We start from the raw sequence: 26081 nt of genomic DNA, 5'->3' as shown, positions 1-26081 counted from the left end.
AAACCGGTTGAGATATTCAAATGAAATTTGGTAGGTTTCAAGAGGTAGTTATTGCGCATTTTTTGACATAAAATTAAGAATGTTATATTCACCATTGGCGTTCTTACCGGTCGTATTACCCGATCATATTACCAGTAAGCACGCCAATGGTGAATATAAAGTTTTTAATTGTATGCCAAAAATTCACAATAGCTATTCTTAAAATCTACCAAATTTCATTTGCATACCTCAACCGGTATTAGAGCAATAAATAAATGGCCAGTTTGTAAGAAAAAAATCAACATCCCGTATCTCGGAAACGAAGCATTTGCAGACATACATTTATCAAGCAAACGGTCATTATTATTTATGCAGAATTACCCCTTAAAGTTTGTCGCACTTATTTAGAAACAACCTGTATTTACGAATAAGATGGCTAGTTGTTAAAGTACCTACCTTTTTTATTATTCAACATAAGCTTATGAATCAAAAAACAGAATGTTAAGAAAACCTGAGGCTATAGTTTTTGTTTTAATTTCAGTATTTTATAAATGCTAGCAAAAATATTAAACAAGGTGTGGTGAACTTTGAGAAAAAAACATAGTTTCATTGCTACGCTCGGTATACAATGACAATTTACCTATCTAGCAACAATGTTAACAGCGGTATTGTTAAATAATAAGGCTATAACATATTAAAAAAAAAGAGTGTGTGTACTTGTGTACGCACGTAAGAAGTTATACTTCTTTGTCGTCATAAAAAACAGTTGTTTTATATACCTCATACAAAATCGATAATATTTGATATAAGATGGTTATATTTTAGGTTTTAGATCATGCAGAACATTCTATAACTTTTCTTTCGTAAAATTAATAACAAAAGTTATCATAATTGAAATAACAGAAAATAATATTGATGATATATGCCGAGAAAAATTTTTAATTTCTTTTTCAATTAGAAGGATGTAATTGCATATTAGAATATAGTTCTAATTCCAATTAACTGTTCATAATAACAATGTTCAATATTGTAAAAATAAAGCTACTTTTCTCTTGAGTGAAATTCATATTTTTTGACATACCCTGTGTAACACCCATAAAAATTTACTATCTGATGGTTGAATCAGAGATTATAGATATTGCAGAACCTTTTATGTAGAACAACTATTTTTCGTAAAATGAATAATAAAAAAGTTTTCCATATTATGGTTCCAACTTACAGGGACATACTGTATATTATGACAAAAATGTTTTTAAATCTGTAGGCAAGTCAAAAGTGTAAACTCAACCTTAATTTAACAAGAGTTATAGTCGGTTCGCTAAACTCAGACACAACTGGCTAGTATTTTTAGTAGATATTTTTTTTGTTTTTGGCCAATTTTGCGAAAAATGGCAAAATTACTAACTATTTAGTAATTATTTTCTTGCCAATTTTACAAAATTGGCAAAATTACTTACTAAATTCACTAGCCATTTGTAGTAACACTGGTGGTACTCATTATTTTCTTTTAAAATATCATACAATATATTATTTACAAAAGTATATACAAATCCCGTATAATATCCCTACTTTATAGCATTTTCAATATCTTCCGTAAGTCCAAACGGTGAGTTTAATTTTTTTTTTCAAGGCGTCCAACTTTCTTTGAAGCGAAGCTGAATTGTTCAAATATAAAAAAACTCTCCTGCAGTGTTGTCCGTATGAGATGATATGCCAGTCTCTAATGCATCATTGTCCTCTATGTTTACTTTTTGATTTATCTGTATAGCCTACAAAAAAATTAATCCAATTTAAATTTTAGATCACAACTACACCTGATATGAATAACATTGTAACTCCACTTATAATGTTTTTCAACTATTGCTTGAATGATATCTATAAAGGACAACTTTCATTTTGATCTAAAAGCTTTTATCCTATCTTATGTACCTAAATATAAAGTTTTTTAATAAAATAACCTCATTGTAAGTGCAAATTTTGAATCACTCGGTGGAAAAAACTTTGTAACCAATGTTACAATACTATAAATTTCTATTATTGATGAATATTTTTATAAACACATTGTAACATCTATATAATTTACGAGTGAACTAACTTCCACTGTTATATCTGATGTTCACAGTGGACTACATGTTCAATTACAACAGCGGAAACCCATTCCTGCATCAAAGGCATTAGTTTTATTATTAGATACGTCTGCTAAGGAAAAATTTCCAAAGAAGAAAAATCTTGGAAAGGAGAGACAAAGAGATCCAAGTGTTTCCAAAATTAATATTTTGAAGAAACTGAGGAACTCTGACCAAGAATACACTAGAAAAACTGTAAAATTAACGTAAATGAGAGAATTGGGACCTCGATGTAACGATAAATGTAACATTAAATGTAAATCGAAATTATATAAAAAAAGAATGACTCAATTCATTTAATAATTTTTGGGCAATAGCTGATCATTATAAACAGAGTGATTTATGTAAGTTTGTAGAGCAGATATAGTCCGTCCGCTATAACTTTTCTCATACGGTATGAATCTTTTTCAATCAAACTAAATCAAAACATAAATTGAAACGAACGTCGATGTGTATATACATTTTGTATACTGTATACTATATACTACACACATCGGCATACGTTCCACTTCCTGTTTTGACTTAATTTGATTGAAAATGAATCGTACCGCATGGGAAAAGTTGCAGCGGACGGACTATTCTCAAACAATAGAGAAAAGTTAAATGAGTCCACGTAAAACTGGTAAATATGAATATAATTTGCAGTTAGCAGAACACTGACACCAAGTTCATAAGAAACGTTTTTGGATACTTTACCAGATAATATACAGAGAGAGTCTGTAAAGTGGAATAAATTCAATATCTCAAATACTAATTGTTTTTTTGGAAAATGCTCAGACCCGTCGATTAGTATTTCAAATTGTCCTTTTTGACATTCAATAATAATGTATACAGGGTGTCCCAATTTAGAGATATGACGTCATCGTCGATTTTCTTAAATGGCAACACTGTCATTTTGATAGCTAATTTGACAGGGTTTGTAAAGTTATACATAACTACAAAATATCAAATTTTTATTCTCTACCATTTACAAGATAATAGAAAATAACAAAGTTATATCTATAATTTGGAATATATTCAATAATTAAAATACTAACTGTTTTTTTGAAAAATGCTCAGACCCGTCGATTCAGTGGCGGATATAGGAAAATATTTTGGGGGGGGGCCAATAACCGGGGAATCCGTGGGGGGTATGGAATAAGCAGAGGGGGGTTCGGGTATACTCCCACGAAAAAAAATTTAAAGAATTGGTATATTTTTATTTTAATTTAATATTTTAAGTTTACAACTTTATTACAACTTTTATATTTTAAGTTTACAACACAAAATCAAGGTTTCTTGGTACACTCGCAAACTTGTCAAGAACTTCTTCATTGCTTATTGCAAAGTCTCTGTGGATTGAAAGCAACGCTAGCCCATTAAGCCTATTTTCCGAAGTGCTATTTCTCAAGTATGTTTTTAGCCTTCTTAAACTTGAGAACGATCTTTCCACGGTTGCCACAGAAACAGGCAGAACTGCTAGCAGTTTTAATAGAACATAAATATTTGGGAAGAAATCTTGGTCACATTTTTCAAGAGAGCTTACGGCTGACTTGGGAAGATTTTCATACTTCTCTTGGCTCCACCTTTCTTTCCACAGCATGAACTCGCTTTCCACAACCTCTTTATGGGACAAATCCTCTTCATAGGAATTGAAAGCAGGTTCCAATGCACAGAAATCAGTTTTGATACAAAATTCTGGAAGGATGTTTTGTAAGGATGCAACTGTTTCCTTGTGAGACTCAAAGCGTTCCTTCAGCGAATTGCAAAAATCGTCTAGGTAAGGTAAATAAACAGCTCGGCGATAGTACTCTTCTTGGGTACTGTATGGAACGTTGTTGCGGGCTGTTTGAAGGCGGCAAATTCTAGGAACCTCCTCTTTAATCTTAAGTTTGTCAGCCCGCTCCTGTATTTGACTATACAGGACTTTAAAGTTGTTATCGGCATTTTCCCTTTCTTTTGAAAGCAGATCTAAGACATTCGAAACATTTTTCACAGCCTGTGTGAGATCTAAGTTCTTTTTTTGAAGATTCTCAGATAAGTTATGTGTTTTAGACAGCATATGGCTCAAAACAAAAGTATTTACAAGAAATTGAAATTGAGTGATAGAACTACCTAGAGCGTGTGCCTTAGGCGCTGAGTCACTTGATTCTTCTTCAATTTTCAAAAGGGAAAGACTGACGGGTTCCAATAGTTCCTTAAATAAAAGCACCGAGTCATGCCTCTCCACCCATCTTGTTTCACATAAAGAAATAAGTTTCTTTTTCTTTTGTTCAGGACAACATTCAGTAATGGTTAATTTTAATACTTCAGTTCTTTTGGCTGACTTATGGAAGAATGCGCAGACTTCTTTAATAACGCCCATGCAATTTTTTATAGAAGGTATGTTACTTGCATCTGGTAAACATAAGTTTAGGGTATGTGAAGAACAGTGTGTGTACAACGCTAGAGGCAGTTTCTGTTTGATGCACGCTTGCACCCCTCTGAAGGGCCCTCTCATCGTGGAAGCACCATCGTACCCTTGGCCTCTCAATTTGTTCAGGTCAAGCCCTAAGCTTGACAAGGTATCCAAAACTGTGTTAGCTAATGCTGCCCCAGTAACGTCATACACTGGAACAAAAGTCAGGAAATCTTCTCTGATTTTATATGATGAGTCGTCGACATACCGTACACAAAGAGAAAACTGTTCAACTCTACTAATGTCAGTTGTTTCGTCTGCCAAAACAGAGTAAAAAATAGATTTTCTGACATTTGTGACAATCTGACTTTGAATCAAATGACCAAACGTGCTAATCAGTTCATTTTGAATAAAAGAACTTGTGTACATACTCTTACCACCACTGCTCAATAATTGAAGTTTTAGATCATTGTCTCCACTGTTAGCCCTGTATCTGAGCAAAGATCGGAAATTTCCATCATTTTTTTCTGGCTCTTCTAAGCCTATTCGTCCACTGTCACGGTGGCCTCTTAGTGCTATTTGTTGCCTCCCGCAAAATCTTATACTTTCTATTATAGGAATAAGCTTTTTCCTGTTTTCTTTAATATCTATTATTCTTTGAGCGTCGATTGATAACACTCTCCGATTTTTTAGTTACAACAGATTTTGTATTTTGAGCTACCAAAATTGATCGTTTGTGATATGTACATTTTTCGTGTTTACCAAATACTTCTTTTGCCTTTTTCAAATTAGTGAAAGCCTTATTTACCAATGCCCCTGACATTTGGTGGTCTCCTTTTCCTACAGTTTCGGAGTGAGAAAATATTACGCAGTATTTACAAAATGACCCAGATTTTTCCTCGGAATATGCTAACCACTTAAATTCTTCTAGCCATTTCATTTGAAAAGATCTAGCATGGTTTGAACTAGAAATAGTAGGAAATTTATATCCAATCGGAGGTTTCCAAACATTTTCTAACAGTGAATTTTTTTCTTCATTTGTTAAGCTTTGAGTAGAGTTGATTTGACAATAGTGTCCAATATCATATTTGTTTGCTCTTACTTGTAATAAGCCTAACTGGTTACGGTCCTCTGCTACTGGAAATGGATCGGTGCTCGTAGTAGCAACAACAGAAGACGCAGCATCATTGCTAACGGCACAGTTAACTTCACTAGGTTCACTTACGTTTAGCCTTTTCGTAAAAAAGGTTTCAATTGAAGCTTGTCTCTTCATAACGAAATGAGCTGAACTATATAACAACGGATAACAACAAACGAATAACAAATAAAGCAAACTCAACACCACTTAATTGCAGTTTGTAACTGACGCTTCTCTGAAAACAATCAACACAGCATGCGCCGAGAACGTTCCGCACAGCGTTGCCATATCGCTAAAATTAAAGCGGTAGTAAGTAAAATGTACTGGCTCCGTTAAGAACGACTCTGAGCAAAGTTGCCGTTTAGGGAGATCCCAAAAAAGGAAGGGGAGAATAATGCACGGACGTAAGTGAGGGGTTACCATAATTAGCACCTACTTCCGAGTCCGAGCTTTTTCCCCTTTTTCTTGTTTAATGTCTTAACAATTTTTCTATTACATATTTTTCAAAAATTTTGGAATTCATTTGACAATGATAATCTCCACTATAAAATAGTAGTGTAGGCTCTATAAACCAGTTATGCTCCTTGGATAAATCCTTCCGAACAGCCAGCATGCACAACAAACAGTATATATCAATCTCCATAAAATCAATCAATCTCCATCCACTTCAATATTTTGTGTTAACTTGTATTTTTTAACTTCATCAACCATTTTTCATTTATTTATTTTTATTTCGGGAGGGGCCCGGGCCCCCTCGGCCCCCCCCTTATATTCGCCCTTGCGTCGATTAGTATATCAAATTGTCCTTTTTGACATATAATAATAATGTATACAGGGTGTCCCAATTTAGAGATATGACGTCATCGTTGATTTTCTTAAATGGCAACACTGTCATTTTGATAGCTATTTTGATAGGGTGTGTAAAGTTATACACAACTGCAAAATTTCAAATTTGTATTCTCTACCATTTAGATGATAATAAAAAATAACAAAGTTATGAAAAAGAAGTAATCAACTAATAATTGAATTTAATTATTTCAATAAATTAAGCAAAAACTCATAATGTTGCCCTCAATTATTGTCAAATTGTCAATGGCAACGTTATGAGCATTTGCTTAATTGAAATAAATAAATTCAATTATTATTTGATTACTTCTTGTTCTTCATAACTTTGTTATTTTTTATTATCTTGTAAATGGTAGGGAATAAAATTTTGAAATTTTTCAGATGTGTATAACTTTACACACGCTATCAAAATAGCTATCAAAATGATAGTGTTGCCATTTAAGAAAATCAACGATGACGTCATATCTCTAAATTGGGACACCCTGTATACATTATTATTATATGTCAAAAATGACAATTTGATATACTAATCGACGGGTCTGAGCATTTTTCAAAAAAACAGTTAGTATTTTAATTATTGAATATATTCCAAATTACAGATATAACTTTGTTATTTTCTATTATCTTGTAAATGGTAGAGAATAAAAATTTGATATTTTGCAGTTATGTATAACTTTACAAACCCTATCAAATTAGCTATCAAAATGACAGTGTTGCCATTTAAGAAAATCGACGATGACGTCATATCTCTAAATTGGGACACCCTGTATACATTTTTATTGAATGTCAAAAAGGACAATTTGAAATACTAATCGACGGGTCTGAGCATTTTCCAATAAAACAATTAGTATTTGAGATATTGAATTTATTCCACTTTACAGACTCTCTCTGTATGGTTAACTACGATATTCAAAAAAAGTGGCATTGCAGCTCGACTTAAATCAGAACCATTAATGCTAACAACAATGTGATACATGAAAGCGAAAAGCTGAGGAAAAGTTATAAAATATGGATTAAGCAAAATGTAGCTGGAGCATCACATGAGCTAATGGTTTATTGCATATAAGGAGACAGTCTGCAGTTCTGCTGCAAGAAGTTGCAGCTAAATAGAACATGTTCATGCAATTTTTCTGCAATTGTTATATATAACACATATAATTTTCTCAATAATCCAACCTTTTTAATCTAATATCTGATAACTCTACTTAAAAAATCACATTTAATTTATAAAAACAACATAACCTAAAATTTATGGTTAGGTCAAAGTGTCTGTCTATTTCATGTCAGCTTATGCAATTACTTGTACCCTGTAATCATTTTATTGCAGAAATCTAGTTGCAAGTTGCAACTGATTGCAGAAGTTCTTGCTGCAAGAACTTGTGCTATAAATTTCGCAATTACTTGCAATGTGTAAAGTGGCTATGTTCAAATGTAGGAACCAAATTTTATCAACTTATTTCTAAAACACTTACCAGTAATCATTGATAGTAATAACTGGATTCTCCGATTCTTTAGTTTTGAATAAGTGAGATCGTAAATCGTTCCGGGTTGATTGATGTTATCCACAGTTCTCCACACTCTACCTCTTCGAGCGAATAGGTTTTTATCAGTAATTTTGCGATTGAAAATCGCACTCACACAGTTTGGGCTTCCACAATGACATGCAACAATCATGTTAATAAGTCCAAAAATATAATATGAAAACTATTTAAAAAGGCAGTTAAACAACCACTCTATATTTATCAATCAACGACATAACCAAACCGTTCACGTCCAAACCACAGCTATGCTACAGCAGCCATATTGGATAATTTTTGACATGTCATTTGAACATCCAATCAGAACAAAGTTATAATGCGCATGCGCCCGGTCGCTAGGTTTTCCCATTTAAAAATTCACTCTCTATCGCCGGTAAAGAAGTATAACTTCAAAAATCACTTAAATCGGACAACAGGTTTAGGCAATTCGAGACATCAAAAATTACTAATTTTGTGGGGTGCCCGTTTTCTCCGACGCGTAGTGTATATTACTCTAGCAACTTTCCAGATAATATCACCATTTTATTGTAAAGTGCAAATTACAGATTCAGATCGCAAAAGCTGTATCTAAAATTGTACACATCAGTGCAAAATTTCCCTATAATAATATATTAACACATCTCTCCTAAAGGTGTAATAGAAACGCCAACACCACAAATTGTTGTTTATATTATAAAATACCAGGTTAGTGGAGTAAGCGTTTTCATTCACGTTAATCGTTTAAGGTATGTTTATTATAACAATTTACTTTGCAAACAAACAAAAAGTTTAAACGATTCAAAAACGATTTTAATTGAAATTGAAATACCCGCGCAATTAGAGTCTAAGAAGCTATTCTAAAAAAGTTTGCAAACAAACAAAAAGTTTAAACGATTCAAAAACGATTTTAATTGAAATTGAAATACCCGCGCAATTAGAGTCTAAGAAGCTATTCTAAAAAAGAACTCCCACGGAATGTTGGAGCTGCAGGACAAGTGAAATAGAAAAATGCAAAAGAAAAAGATAAGAACTGAAGACGGGATTCAACGCAACGTGAAATAAATTCAACGCAACGTGAAATAGATTCAACGCAACGTGAAATAGCGAAATTTCTCTCGAAATTTGTTATTTATGATCCTTAAGGTTATACACACAAAATGTCGCCTGTCAAAATTTTCAATGTGTTTTAAATGTACTAATTTTTTTCGAAACCTGAGAAAACTAATAAGTATTTTTGAAAAATTTAAACGCTTAATGAAAGATTACGTTATTACCGAGGGCCGAAAGTTCTTGAAAATTTCTATAGTGTTTATTATTCGTAGTGTGCAAGTACATGGAGGGGATACGAGAAACGATCGTGCGACAATAGCGGAGAAATATTGCAACTTTCTTAAATAATTCATATTGTCAATTGAAATTGTCAAATTGAGGTATATTTCATACATACTGTCATTGTAGAAGAAAAATTATATATTGCTCCACAATATTGATATGATATGCAATTATTATACAGGGTGTCCCGAAAAGATTGGTCATAAATTATACCACACATTATGGGCTCAAAAATAGTTCGATTGAACCTAACTTACCTTAGTACAAATGTGCTCATAAAAAAAGTTACAGCCCTTTGAAGTTACAAAATGAAAATCGATTTTTTTCAATATATCGAAAACTATTAGAGATTTTTTATTAAAAATGGACATATATTATTCTTATGGCAGGAAGATCTTAAAACAAAATTATAGTGCAATTTGTCCACCCCATAAAAAATTTATGGGGATTTTGTTTCCTTAAACCCCCCCAAACTTTTGTGTACGTTCCAATTAACTCATTATTGTGGTACCATTAGTTAAACACAACGTTTTTAAAACTTTTTGCCTCCTAGTATTTTTTCGATAAGCCAGTTTTTATTGAGATGCTGCTTCTTTTTCAATATATTTACGTAAAAATTTTATGGGGGTTTTGTTCCTTTAAACCCCCCAAATGTTTGTGTACGTTCCAATTAAACTATTATTGTGGTACCATTAGTTAAACACAGTGTTTTTAAAACTTTTGCCTCTTAGTCTTTTTTTCATAAGTCACCTTTTATCGAGATGTAGATGTATTTTTCAAAATATACCTAAAAATGTAAATTATAAATAAATTTTCAGATTATTAACAGGTCTCTATAATCGTACTACCATATACAAATATGTGGTGGATTCGACAAATATTCAAAATATCTCGATAAACACTGGCTTATCGAAAAAGTACTAAGGGGCAAGAAAGTTTTAAAAATAATGTTTTTAATGTGCCACAATAATAATTTAATTGGAACGTACACAAAAGTTTGGGGGGGTTTAAGGAAACAAAACCCCCATAAAATTTTTATGGGGTGCACAAATTTTACTTAAATTTTTTTTTAAGATGTTGCTGTCATAAAAATGCCACATGTCCATTTTCAATAAAAAATCTCTGAGAGTTTCCGATATATGAAAAAAAATCGATTTTCATTTTGTAACTTCAAAAGGCTGTAACTTTTTTTGTGTGCACTATTGTATATAGGTAAGCGAGGTTCAATCGACCTATTTTTGACTCCAGAATCTGTGGTATAATTTATGACCAATCTTTTCGGGACACCCTGTATAAAGGTACATTTAATTAATTGTATTTTGCTTGCAGTACTGCATTTTAATAACTAATTTTATTTACTACATAGAATTGTTTACGTTTTAATAACATAACCTGAATCTTATTTTTTCTTATTACTTTTTTTGGACTATGGCCTTGACAATTATCCTGTAACCAGGACTAATATAATTGGCCAATATAATTAAAAATGCGAATAATGTTGCTGAGCGTAGAAACCAGGTGTCGCTTTGCCGAACTTGCACGGTCCCAATAATAAGTTACAGGGGTGAAATAAAGAGAAAATTTAATTTCAAATACAGTAAGGTCTCTTTTTATGCGGATTATTTTAAATCGATTTTGAAGTTGGGCGGTTTGTATTATATCCAAAAGTTTCTATTATTAACAACTAGTATAATTAATATTAACTATACCCATCTAGATGTCAGTAATCTGAGGGTTTGCAATTCGGGTATTCCCCTTGTTACATGATGTAACAAGGTAGTATGTAGCTACATATTACATCAATCTGAGTTTCACATTGAAGGGTATACCCTGTAATTGTTTTGAAATTAAATTTAAATGTGTAAGTATTTAACAGTTCAAATCTTAAGCTCCACCTTAGCCGAGCTCAGCTTATAGATAAGGCCGCTTTAGGTCTAACTTACTTTGCATCATGATTTTCGATTCATATCTATCCAATCCACGTGGCAATTCATTGTGACAAGCTGAAAATTGATCTAAGACTCAATGGTGTAACACGTATGTTTCGTAAGCTGAGCTTAAAGCACTTCTTAAGCTTAAGATCTGTTGGTGCAACCAGGCATAAATGTAGCTGATTTCAAGTTGCAGTATAATAAACAGCACATTTTGATTTCTGGATTGTCATAAAGTTTTATGTTCCATTACAAGAGGTTTTTGCAATCTCAATATCGTAAGTCCGTGTTTTTAATTTCTTCCTTAAGATTTTATTTGGCCCAATGGAGAAAAAAAACATCAAAGGCATAAAATTTTTGGTGGACAAACGTCCACCATTTTATGTGATTTTAGAGAACTACGGAATGTATCCCTACTTTTTCAATGCAAGTAAAGTCTTTTTTAATGCGATTTTTTTATATGCGCTTTTCTGTAGAACGTATCCACCGCATAAAACGAGACTTTACTGTATCTCATTTAAAAGAAACTTTTTGGTTATTCTAAGGCACTTTCGGCCCTCTGTAGTAATGCAATATTTCATTCTGATTTTAAAATTTTCAAAAATATTTATTAGTTTTCTCAGGATTTGAAAAAAATGAATACATTTATAATACATTGAACATTTTGACAGGCGGCATTTTGCTCCCATGCCCTTGAGCTAATACCAGCTAGAACCAGACATAATAAAACGTAGAATAGCAATGACTTTTATGAAAATGAAGTCATTTTTTAGCAATAATCATCTCAGTTTAGAACTAAGACAAAGAAGGGTTAAGTGCTTTGTTTGGTATGTACTTTTGTATGGTGCAGAAGTGTGGACTCTAAAAGTATCGATCATGAACAGAATGGAAGCATTGGAAATGTGGATTCATAGACGGATGCTGAAGATACCTTGGACAGTAAGAAAAACTAATGAAGAAGTATCCCGGAGGGTCAGCAAAGATAGAGAACTGCGCTAAAGACTGTTAAACACCGAAAAATGTCTTATTTGGGACATGTAGTGAGAGAAAATCGATATAAAATATTACAACTGATCCTTAAAGCCAAAATAGAGGGCTGCAGAGGTGTAGGAAGTCAATCCTAATCATGTCAATTTCTTCTTTTATATAATATAGGTGGTACCTAGTAAGGAGCCTTTAGAGATTATTTAACCAACCACTCTCTAGATTATTTTTTTCCTAGTTCTCACATTCATTCTATGTCCACTACATTTATCACCAACTAATAACTCGTATTATTTATGACAGGTTTGAGTGTGTAAACTGGATTATTGTAACTTCCAGCAATTAACATAATTTTCATTACTTACTTCTTATTTCATCTCCTGGCTCTCCTACACCACTGGTCGGTTGTACTTGTGGTCAGTGTTCAGTCTACCATAGAGTCAATGAATGTGCAGTTTATTAGGAATAATTCATCAGTTACCTCCAAACTCCAGTGTTAATAAATTGTTTTGTAAATTTTAAGTAAATATCTACGATATTCTGGAATATCTTCTTCCTTTCTTGACGAAGTATTTTTTATTTCTTGTTTTTCCACCTTTTCTACCTCTACTCTTAAGAGTATCATCAGAGTCATCTGAAATGGGCCAAAAAATACCATTGTAGAGGCAGAAAAAGTGGAAAAACAAGAAACAAAAAATACCGAAGAAAGTATCCGCTGATGAAAGATTTGGTAAATAACTGCGCTCAATATCTGCCTTTTATTTGTAAAATTCATATATTCGAGTATTCAACCATACATTGTATCTTATTTTACCAAAATTTATTTTTATTTCGTTTAAAATTGATAGCGAAGTCGTGGTAGAGACGAAGTCAAACAATAAGGCATGCGCGCAATTTTTCCATTGTAGCCATATTTTAAATTTGAAAAAATAAGGGAATGATCAGATTTTCTTGATATTATGCCATAATGACGTTATTATTATATTTGATCAGATGGTAAATGGGTATAACTGACGTTTCTCATAATATTGGAGATTAAATTGAATGTCAAATTATTGTTTTCAAATTATATTTTCTTTATTTAAAAAATTCCCTTCTCTAAGTTCCCTTCTTATCTCTATCCTTGATTGGCGATTAGGTTAGTAATAGCCTTGTTGTATGGTAGGTTTAGTTAGGCTTTCATTTTAGGAATTGTTGCTGGCTAAATGGGCACATCTCTCACAGGCCATAAAATTAGAACAAGAAAAAATAAATAAACACAAATCTTACATAACCTTTTATAGACACTTATATTACAGATAGTTATGTTTGTTTCACCCCCTAAAGACAGAGATAAACAGTGTAGCCGGTAGCTGCTATGGCAAATACGTATATGTTTTTTTATTTGGCAACAGCACTTTCTTGCTAAACTTGACGATAGCGAAGCTAAAAAGCTAATATGAGGGAACATTAATTTCTTGAATTTGTTTGCAGCCAAGTTTGTACCGGTAGGTTATGATATCATTAAATTTATGACGTGCATGCCTAATTGTTTGAGTTTTAGTTTATTAATATTATTTAATAGTTATTTATGTACCAAGTCAGTAAACAGTCTTTACTGGCGTAGTGCATACAAAATTTTATCGCCAATCATAAAAAACATAAACACTTACTTAATTACATCCTAATGAAAAAAGAGTGTGTGTACTTGGTACTAGTGATGAGCGAGACTGGTCTTGGTCTTGCAGTCTTGGTCTTGGTCTTGCAGCAAGACCAAGACCGCCTTTTAGCTGCAAGACCAAGACCAAGCTTGCAAGAACAAGACCAAGACCGAACCTTGCAAGACTATGCAAGACCAAGACCAACCTGTAAGACTCTTGCATTTTTTTGCGAAATTGGTTTTTTATGAGTTAACTTTACTTTTTAGTTAAATAATATATACTGACATTGTAATAAACCTTAAAGAATATCGAATTTTTAAAATACATAATATTTTAAGCTAAGAATCAACAATTTTGATATATAGGTACTTTGATCGGTAGAAAAACAGATTAAGGGGAATTGGTTTTAACATTCCTCTTCTAACTTTTCTAGCGTTATCTTATAATTTTACAACAGTAAGTACAGGGTATTTAACGTAAGCAGGCCACTCAAATAACAAAAAAATCAATCGAATGTCAAAAAAAGGGGAGCACAATCGAATTAAAAAAATGCTTCGTATTAGACTGTCGTATAAGAACGTCGTTTCTGTAGTACTCAAAAGACATTTAAAAAACCGTATATGTAGAAACAGAAATAAAATTATTCCTACGACAGTTCAACAGTTTCCAGTATAATAGATTTTCAGTAGTAATTGCACAAGAGCTCTGAAATTATTGAATTTTTCCCGAGTGACACTTTGACAGTTTTAATTTCACGAGCCGAAGGCGAGTGAAATTATGTCAAAGTGTCACGAGAGCAAAAATTCTATATTAATTTCAGAGGTCGAGTGCAATTTGTTGCGATTATTTCATGAATAAAACTGTTCAAAACCAAAATTTTATTGTAATTTATTTATGTAAGTACCATTAAACACACAGTTTTTATAAATATTTGACGATTGAAAGTCATCACTTTTATAATTTTTAAAAGATTAATTGTCATTAATGTCACTGAATGTATTTTTTCGTAGCAACGAAGAGCATCTGACGTAATATACTTAACGACGGGAGATTATCAAAAATTATCGATTTAATTCAGATTTCTGTAGCTTTCTATTGGTCAGAATCTCCTATGAATGAAATAATCCGCCATATTTGTTTCTAATTGGAACTTAAAAGCTAAAAATAATGGAATTTTTTTGAGTGATACTGGATTCTTCGGAAAATGATTTTCTTTAATTTTTCTATTTTCAGTTATTCTCTATTATGAACAGTTTCCGAGATATCGATATTTGTCACACTATACAGCCACCCTGTATATGCAGAATGTTTACTAAGTATGTGTACAAACTTTATAGGTTAGACGTTCATATGAACTGAAAATAATTTTTATCTACTCTACGTCATATTATGTATAAGTTTTTAATTTGAGAAAACTGCCATTATAGATAGCAGTGCGTGAAGGATTTAAAGTGTGCGTGAAGTAACAATGTATTTTAAACGGGACTTACATTTTCGCACTGTTTTTAACTTTCGCGTTTTCGTGGTGACAATCCTTAACTTTCGCGTTGTCATGGTGACAATCCTTAACTTTCGCGTTGTCATGGTGATGACAATATGAGCAATGAATTACAACAAAAGTTTTGACAGTTTTGTGGTTTGAAAGTAGTTAGAACTTTTAAATGTCAAAGTTCTAAAAATTGTAGAATAGAAATGAATTGCAGTGAAGAAGAGTTACAGCTTTTTTTATTTGTTTATCGTAGATAAAATATTGTATGAAACTGTACGTGAAGTACTTTTTTCGAACTTACGCGATTTATAGCACTCGCTCCGTTGTCGCTCGTGCTCTAAAAATCGCGTGCCTTCGAAAAAGCATACTTCACGAACTGTTTCATAAATAACTATTTTTTAATGAGAAATCAGTGTTCACGTTCGATATATCATTTGAATAGGAATTTTACATCTGGTTAAAATTGAAGGTTTTTTTAATTTTTTCTCCACATAAAAACACAGTTTTGCTTTTTCCTTGTATATAAGTATGTACAATTAAATAAAGCGCGTAATTCCTCCAAGTAAAATAAAATGTAACTAATACCTTTTTCTTTTTTTTTTCAATTTTTTTTGATATCATATGCTATTGAATTTATAAAAAGCAGGTTGTGTCTCAATTCAACTTAAAATTGAAATTTGAAAATATACCGTTATATTTGAAACATAATTTTAATGAAATAATAATAGTTAGGTGAATGTATAATGTTAAAATTGGTATCCGTTTGAAACTACATTCTACATTCTTTTAAAATTTTAAAGCAAAAAATATAGTTTCATTCTTCACATTTTTATTTATTTCAATATACATTTTATTCGAAATTGTTTGGTTCAAACTATTACTACCAAAAAAGCAAGACCAGCAAGACTCTTGCAGCAAGACCAAGACCAAGAACAAGACCGGCTAGTGCAAGACCAAGACCAAGACTGCTTTTTTGCTGCAAGACCAAGACTAAGCTTGCAAGAACAAGACCAAGACCAAGACTAGCCTGGTCTTGGTCTTGTTCTTGTTTTGCTCATCACTACTTGGTACGCATGTAAGAAGTTATACTTCTATTATTATGATTTCAACGAAATAAATATATTTTAAACAGTTTAATCGTATTTTTATTTAAATATTAAACTAATTTAAACACTTAAAATAAAATACCAAAAATTAAAAATACCGTTAATAGTTACTTTGATTGTTTATAAAGTATAGCCTCCCGCAGCGCAGTTGCTTTTCTCTGGATGAATAGTAGAAAATCTAAATATATATATTTGCTAACAAATCATCAGTAAATATCTATCACCGTCATATATAATCGAATTAACAAAAACACTATTTCATAATATATTTGCATTAATACAAAACTTAAAAGATTTAAGAATTTTATTAATTTTAGACGAAATAAAAATTTCGTATGACAGTAATGACACAGAATGATGACTTTTGCATGGCCGATTTCGATGTTTATTCGATAGTTGTTATCAATATTGAATAAGTAGGTACCTATTAATTATTACTAAATCTTTAAAGTTTTCATTTATGTTTTATGAATATAATTTCAAAATACTACAGAATATCAATTTCTGACATAAATTTAATTAATAATAACGTAAATTTTGTACAATATTTTTAATAATTAGAGTAAATACATTTTAAGTTCACTCAAATAAATAATCGATTACTGCCATCGACCACTTACATTCAATCTCAGTTAATTTGATTAATCGCGGCAGGTAAAGTAAAATTCTTCTTTCAGTACAATAAAGTGTTACTTTACTACCCCAAATGGCGTCAAATGAGTACAATAATGAATGACTTTAGTGACGGTTGGCGATAAATTATATTACTCAAATTTTTACAAACTCCGACTATTTCTGGCGTAAAATATTACTTGATCCTTATCAATTGTTGAGCACTGTATTTAACTCCACACGCCATCTCACATCGTCTACTGTATTATTTTCCGTAGAACGTATATCCGTATTACATTCGCCTTTTGGATTCTTTCTACAATTTTTTAATATAGAACAACACATGCTCACTATTTCCGCTCGCACTTGGATCGTTTCTCGCACAGAGCGTTTCTTTATTATGGTTTTAAATTGAAAACAATCGTGCTTATGTGTATGTATGTAAAAGAGCGACTTCAGTCTGTTGCCCTTAGCGGTTTCTAGAAATGGCGGATGTTGGGATGTGTTGACTGTTGTTAAAGAGAATAATTGCATCAATAACGTTGAACAAACAAACCAAAAATTCGATTCGAGACATTATTTACAGGATGTTGTACAAATAAGTTTCGTGATGTTTATGAATAAGTTTTTGATTTTGTATTAAAGCGTCTATACATTACATTGAATAGAAAGAATTAGAGCAATACAATTAAATGGCTGTAAGACCGTTATATCCAATAATTGAAAACTAAAAGTTTGCAAGAAAGAAAAATTCTGAAACTCTTTTCTTATGGTATGTCTAAGTATGTTAAATATCATGTTGATATGGGATTAAGCCACAATTTTTTTATTCCAAATTAATCATCTTTGGTTTATCATCTGGACATCTTTGGTCATTGACACGGAGTAGAAGTTTACAACAGTACATAATTATGGGTATATACATCACATATACTTATAGTCCATGTGGTGAGACCGCTCCCGTCTGGAAAAATTTCTGATTCGGTTTTTTTGTGGATTCCTATTCAAAAATAACAATACTATGTGAATTAAATAACAATTGTGTAGTCTTTAAGAAGTCTATTGCTCTTGACTCGGCTTGAACAGTTCAGAAGTTCTTTTAGACTCTTGATTGCAGTGAAAATTATATTTTTAACTACTGTATAACGTTTCTATTTCTACTCTACTCTGGAAACCGTTTTCAAAAAGATTATTTTAAAAATTGTTCGAAAAGTATAACCAAAAAGTTGTTAACTGGTTTATGTTTTTCAAAACATGGCGTTCATGCATTTAGGTGAAAAAATCTGAGGGAGTTTGTGCCCGTAGAATATCAAGTTCTTCTTTGGCAGTCTGTAAGATAATCCTTTTTGTGCAGTGTTTTATATATTTTGTTTTCCAGTGATTTGGTTGGATCCCTTTTTAGTTTTGTGTAAGGTCGATTTGTGACCAATTCTTAAATTTCAACATTTATTAAAAATTCACAATTCCTGCGAAAATTAGCAGAAATAGATTTCAATTGCAACAATATGCTAGTTCAGTTTCGATATCATCAGTCTGTGTCATTTTAGAATACTTTAAAAATAAATCAAATTAGAGAGAGAGATGATACGTTGACAACAAAACCCAAACAAATGTATCAGCTATCATGGAGTTACTAGCACTTTGCACAGGGAACACTCATTTTCAACTAGAGAACTGCACTAAATTTCAATAAGACATACACTGCATGTAAACAACGATTTTGCTTGTTAAAGGTCTTCAAAACGTATCTACTCGTTCCATAGTAACAGTATATTATTAAAATCACCTGATCTGAATATATACATAGATAATCCTATTAATTAAATTAATGAATAATTTACGCCACTATACAAGTAACTGTTATCCAAAAATATTCAAACACTTAACCAAATCGCCATCTCATTCTGACTACTGTTTACAACTATTAGTGCATAAGCCATGCGAATAAACTGTAGACAACGATTTCTATAAACAAAATTTCGGATTAGCCATGGGCTCATCCTTATCTGCATCATCAGCAGATATATTCATCGAGGATTTTGAATAAAACATTGTACACACACAAGATAAACAACCCACAGTATGGCGGAGAAATGATTTATTAAGATTTAACAAAAATCAGTTAAATAAAATGTGGCTCCTTACTGAGTTACAAGGTGTTTTATTTAAAAACTATTTTTGCTCAGTATTTTAAAACTATTCGGCGTATCCTTTTCATACTTGGCAGAAAGTGTAGGTACTGTGCACCCTACTAAATTATGATAAATAAACGTTTCTGACTACTACCAGAGGCATACTACAGGGGACAGTGAATGGTTGACCCTCCCAAATTCTACGCCACTGGCGGAATGCCTATTTTAGCGCAATATTTCGATTCTTCAATACCATGTATGTAAATAACATATTCTTCATTCGAAACGAAAAAGTCCTTAGTTTTCGATAAGTATATGTATTTGAAGTTGAAAATTAATGAAATGACAGCTATTTTGATTAATGTATTGTGCCCCTTAATTTTTAACTTCAGATATCTCGAAAACTAATGATTTCATCGTTACGAATGACGAGTACATTATTTAAATGGAAAGTGTTGGAGAATCTAAAAATTATGCTAAAATTGCTATTCCGTCAGTGGCGTAGAATGTGGGAAGAGTTAACTATTCACTTTCCCCTGTCGTACGCCTCTGGTAGTAGCCTGAAACGTTCGTTTAACACAATGCAGTAGGGTGTTCAGTATCTACACTCTTTGGCAGATATGATAAGGATATGCTAAATATTTTTAAAGTACTGGGTACAATTAATTTTTAAATTTTAAATCAAATTTTTTTGGGTTAAATATTAACTATTTGTATGCATTACTTTAAAAGTATTTGATATATTCTTATCATACTTGGCAGAAAGTGCAGGTAAGTACTATACACCCTACTGAATTATGTTAAATAAACGTTTCTGGCTACTACCAGAGGCGCACAACGGGGGAAAGTGAACGGTTGACCCTTCCCACATCCTACGCCACCGGCGGAATTACTATTTTAGCGCAATTTTTCGATTCTCCATTACACTCTCTGTAAATAATATACTCTTCATTCGTAACGATAAAATCATTAGTCTTCGATATATTTGAAGTTAAAAATGAAGGGGCACAATATATTAAGCAAAATAGCTGTGCTGTTTCATTTTCAACCTCAAATATCTCGAAAACTAATGACTTAATCGTTACGAACGAAGGGTATAAAATTTATATATGTAATTTGACAGTGGCGTAGAATTTGGGAAGGGTAAACCATTCTCTGTCGCCTGTCGTACGCCTCTGGTAGTAGTCAGAAACGTTTGTTTATCATAATTTAGTAAGGTGTACAGTATCTAGACTTTCTGATAAGTATGACAAGAATATGTCAAATAGTTCAAAAGTACTGGGTAAAAATAGTTATCAATTTTTTAAATAAAACACCCTGTAACTCAGTAACGAGCCACATTTTATTTAAGTGATTTGGGTTAAATCTTAATATTTTGAGGTTTATAGAATCTACTACCTAGAGATTGCATATTCTTAATGAATCACATTACTGATTCATACAATCATACCGATTGGACAGAATTGATTGGACAGAACACGTTACAAACAAAGAGGTTCTGAGAAAGATGAATAAACAAATGGAAGTCTACAATACAATCAAAACCAGAAAATTGGAAAATCTCGGTCACGTGAAGAGAAATACAACTTGCGCTCCAACTCATTATGCAGGAAAGGATTCAAGGAAAAATGAGCATAGGGAGACGCAGAATATCGTGGCTGCGTAACCTGAGAGAATGGTACGGATGTACATCAAATGAACTTTTCAGAGCAACCGTCTCCAAAGTCCGAATAGCTATGATGATTGCCGACATCTGTCGCTGAGATGGCACTTAAAGAAGAATGAATCACGCTGTATATTTATTAACAAATCAGTAAAACTGTTCTTTATCATCAAAGTCACAGGTTTACCCATTTCTCCTCGACAAAACTATTTTATGACTTTCGTGACTAGCATCTATAAATAAGTCGTGATGACTTACAGACGCTTTTAAAACATTTCTTCCTTTTTTCTCTCCCAACAATTGGTTCGCACATTTTGGCAAAGCCTATAAATTTCATTGATGTGCAGTGAATCACGATGACTTATTAGTTATTCAAATTTAGACCAGGCAATCGTCCAAAACGTATAAACGAATAATTTCTTTATAGAGAGAGTTATAATGTGCAAATAATGCTGATTTTAACGCGTTATTTATTCTAATTTGCTACACATTACAACATTAGAAGAAATAAACGACGCAAGGAAAACATAATATACAAATTCTATTCTCAGACATATAGGAAACAAAATATCAACAGACGTTTAAACATTGATAATAATTTACCCATTCTAGCATAAGAAATAAAATACGCATTGAAAAACATGAAGACCGGAAAAGCACGTGTTCCCGATAGCATTCACAGTAAAATTTTAAAGCTCTTAGAAGATGAAAACTTGAGCTCCTTGCATATAAACAACTTGCAAAATTGTATACCAGATTGGTTATTTAAGTATCCTTATGTTTATATGGAATTGAGCCAGAATTATCGGTGACCTGAAAATTACATTTTTAATTAACTAATGTTTGACGTTTCGATTTCCATCTACAAAATACTCTGTGAATGCAACAATTTCTACTAAGGAGAAACTTCAAGACCACTAAGTGTCAGGGTAAGTAAACGAGCATAAAACATACATCAAGAACAGAGACTTGACAAATCCCAGATATGTAATCATGCCTGGGACAAGAAGCACAAAGTACAATGAAAAAATCAATCAACAATCATGAAAGAAACACACATGAAAAAGATAAAAGTTAAAGAAGCAGCTCTCATCCTTCTCAACGAAGAAAAATATATAGCAAACTCATCAGCAGAATATAGCAGATTTGGTTACCAATACTAAAAGAAGAAATACACAGCTATGAACAAAGGAGTCTTATCAGAGCAGCCAACGAGTAAACACGTTAAATTCTTATTATCCGCTTACTGCTTTTTTCAAAAGTTAAAAACGCGTTTTGTGAATGTGTTGTATTTTAACGATAAACATTGGTAAGCTATATCACGATAAGTGATTATTTAAATACGTATATACAACTTAGGCCGTCTGCACATGGGTCGACGTTCGAAGTAGTCGACGCGATTCCAGTCGCGTAGATCTCTCCCCGCCACTCAAGTTCCTTCGTTGTGGCATTGAACTCCGTAGACCGGGCATTTAGGCTGTCCGCACACGGAACGACGCTCGAACTACTCGACTGGATTCCAGTCGCATAGGTCTCTCCCCGTCATTCAAGTACCTTCTTTGTGGCATTGAGCTCCGTACACGGAGCGTTTAGGATTATAAATCTCCTCGTCTTGTACGACTCTGGTCGCTTGCGATCCGTAGCGCACGAGAAAGTTCGAGTGAGACGCATGTTTCCAGTCATATAGGTAGTTTATTTTATTTGTTTCCTTCGTTTTTTGTTATGAACTATTAATGGGAAATAAGCCACAATTTTACTAAAAATATGATTTGATTAACGTTTCGACGTCCAAATCGGATGCCGTTGTCAAAATACAAAAAATATCGTTTTTTGTACTTCATTAAGTTTTATTTAAAGATCGGTGCAAGTTATGTTCGTTGATTGTAGTACTACCTACAAGCTTTGTGGAAAAATATTGTTTGTAATAAGTATAAAATTCTGAAAACATTGAACTTCTGTTTCTAGGTGATTAATATAAATGTCTTCAGTACAATGCTCATTGTATTCAAATTATACTAAAAATGTAACAATATCGTACTTTTCACAGATCGAAATAGTCGTTTTGGTTGATATATAAAAAATGCGTTCTTCCTGGTTGGAAAATGTTAGCAAACTGAATCGACTAGTGTGCGGAGAACAATTGCTTGTGCCGCAGGGTTCGTACAAGACGAGCAAGACGCGCGAACTTCGAGACGTGTCTTCGATCGACCCATGTGCGGACGGCCTTAGGATTGCAAATCTCTTCGTCTTGTACGACTCTCGTCCCTTGCGATCCGTAGCGCACGAGAAAGTTCGAGTGAGACGCATGTTTCCAGTCATGGAGCGTATTTTTTCCTTCGTTTTTTGTTGATTTTTGCTTAAATTTTAGTTTTTTTTAAAGATCGGTGAATGGTATGTTCGTTGATTGTTGTACTAGTAGCTTTGTGGAAATAATTTTGTTTGTAATATAAAATATTGAAGTTTCTAGGTGTTAATTATAAAATTCGTTGGGGAAGTAGAAAAATACCCCCAATTGTATACTGCTCATTGTATACAAATTATACTAGAAATGTAACAATACGGTACTTTTCAGAGGTCGAAATAGTTGTTTTGGTTGATATAAAAAAAATGCGTTCTTCCTTGTTGGAAGATGTGAGGAAACTGAATCGACAAGTGTGCGGAGAGCAATCGCTTGTGCCGCAGGGTTCGTGCAAGACGCGCGAACTTCGAGACGTGTCTTCGATCGACCCATGTGTGGACGGCCTTAATAAATAGGCCAGTATTTACTGGCCCCAATTAATTTCTACATGATGGCATCCTCATCTACGTCAACTCAACCTAGTTCTGCACCAGGCCAACAATCTCTACAACCTAAAAGTTACTCTTCCGTAACCAGACAACCAACTGCTAATGTTTTTCCATCAAGAAATCAAGCAATTGTTTTCGACGCAATTGACAACACCAAAATTGAAGATTACCTTCACAGTTTAAGCCGAATTATTCGACCAATCAATATTATTTTCTGTTCAAAGCTTTCCAACAACAGAATGTGCATTTACTTAACAAATGAAAAATTAGTGGATGGTTTTATTACCAATCACGGAAAATCTAAGTTAATCAACAACTTTTACAAGCACGTCGACTAATCACACGTATCTCAAACGTATATCCATCTATTCCCCACTCAATCTTAGAATCCGAACTGCAAGCACTTGGTGTTAACCTTTTGTCACCCTTATCATTTCTACCTATAGGGACTTCAAGTCCTGAATTCCAGCATGTATTAAGCTTAAGGCGACAAACCTACATTTCCCCTTTAACCAACCATACATTACCCGATTCTTTCATTATCACTCATGAGGAGACATCATATACATCATACGGTTATCTTTAGACAACCAGACTTGCCAAATATGCAAAAATACCAAGCATTCAGCAAAAGACTGTCCAGCAAAGGCATCTGTATCAGGCGACACCACTTCTATTCCTCACAATACAGAAGCAGGTGAGAACTCTATTGAAAATAGTAACAATCAGGTGACTGAAGAAGTAACTAGTGACATCCCACGAAATCAAACCGAACTGAACGATTAAGATGTGCAAAATGGAACACTAAGCACAAAACTCCAAACTAACCAAATAGAAACAGATCCAATATCACAAAAACGCACAGTTCCTTCATCAGAACATGTTTTTGAAGTACCAAAAAACAAAGAGAAAAATACTAAATTAAACCAAGACAATATGCCAAAAAAGAGACGCTAGAGGAAATGCTGAAACCTACAGAAGAATTATTTATAGACCAAAATTCCAGTTATCCCTTAAACTATGATCAAAAAATAGATTTCTTCGAAAATTTTACAGGCTATTCAGACCCACTAAGCATTGCAAAAATTTATACCAATGAAATTTCTGAAGTCACAGATCTACTGACAAAAATATACCCTAAACAAATTGACCGAAAAATTAAAAGTAGATGCACCCGAATAAGAAATAAAATTCTCCGACAAATTCATCCAGACTTCCATACCGAAGCAGAAAGCGGACACCTCTACGGACACATATTCCTGTGTGTGACATGTCTTTACCGTAAAACATTGTTTATTGCAGTGCCCGAAGTATAAAGTGCAACGGAAAAAGTACAACATACCACCAACATTAAATAGTGCACTCGGAAAAGACAGTGATACAAAAAACATTTTCACATTCCTCAAAGACTGCAACCTCTTACCAAAGATATAATATTTTACTTTACTTTGTATTTAGGGCTTTTTACAATTTCCTATTGGTATGTTTAATAATCTATTTTTAATTTATTATTTTGTAACATAATCCATACACCCTAATAACCCTGCGTGGTTGATGCGTAATGTAAGGAAAAAAAAACATGAACAAAATTAAAATTTTTATTTTTTCAACTATCGCATCTAGGATACAGACTACACAAACAAATTAACACAAAATAACATACAAAAACAGTCACAATTCGATACCTCTGGGCCCTAGGGCAATAACATCATTTTCTAATAATTTTTTTAACCACACATTGCTATTGTCCATAAGATCAAGCAAAAAATTTTTCAGTGTTTGAAAAGAAATACATAACCTTAAAAAATCAGGTTATAAAACCTTCCCACGATTTTTCAGAATAATTTCTTTCCCTTTTTGAGAACCATTTCCGGAGTGGAAATGAAAACGTCAAATATTATCTAATTAAAAATGTAATTTTCATTACACCAATAATAATTTATGGCTCAATTCCTTCTTCTTCCTCCTTCTTGTATGTAGGCTTTAAAGCCTGTTTCTTCTTTAATATTAGCCTCCTAAATTGTTTAAATTATCGCACCATATTTTTCTTGGTCTGCCAATACTTCTTCGTTCATTTGGTAACTTATCTCGTGCTATTCGTACTATCCTATCCTATCCTCTGCCATTCTACTAATGTGTTCGTTCCACTCCTGTTTCCGTTTTGTCACCCATCCATTTATGTCTTCTATATTGCATGCTCTTCTTATGTTTTCGCTTCTATCCCTATCCAACAGGCTTATTCCTGATATTCTTCGAAGTATTTTTATCTCTGTTTTTTCTAGTAGTCGTCTCGTTTTAGATGTGTCAGGTCTTGTCTCCGCCGTGTATGTCAATATAGGTCTAATTGCTGCTTTATAGATTCTTGCTTTTGTGTCTTGTCTTAGGTGTTTGTTCTTCCAGATTGTGTCTTAAGAGATCCCGC

At 32.8% G+C, this 26081-nt stretch overlaps 2 protein-coding genes across 11 annotated transcripts in view; one reads left to right on the top strand and one right to left on the bottom strand.

The window, feature by feature from the left end:
* LOC114338004 (F-actin-monooxygenase MICAL3) overlaps positions 1-26081 on the top strand; it is a 688439-nt gene that overhangs the window by 190884 nt on the left and 471474 nt on the right. The gene's annotated exons all lie outside the window — the stretch shown is intronic.
* On the bottom strand, positions 3361-4449 carry LOC126882674 (52 kDa repressor of the inhibitor of the protein kinase-like). The gene has a single exon (XM_050647649.1). It carries the CDS (start codon positions 4447-4449, stop codon positions 3361-3363), a length of 1089 nt encoding a protein of 362 aa, XP_050503606.1.

This window comes from Diabrotica virgifera, chromosome 3, assembly GCF_917563875.1.
Source record: "Diabrotica virgifera virgifera chromosome 3, PGI_DIABVI_V3a".
In the NCBI taxonomy this organism is placed as follows: Eukaryota; Metazoa; Arthropoda; class Insecta; order Coleoptera; family Chrysomelidae; genus Diabrotica; species Diabrotica virgifera.
This window is presented reverse-complemented; position numbering and strand designations above follow the sequence as displayed.

Coding starts and splice junctions, on each gene's coding strand:
- LOC126882674 (XM_050647649.1), bottom strand. CDS start 4,449: ATGGGCGTTATTAAAGAAGTCTGCGCATTCTTCCATAAGTCAGCCAAA.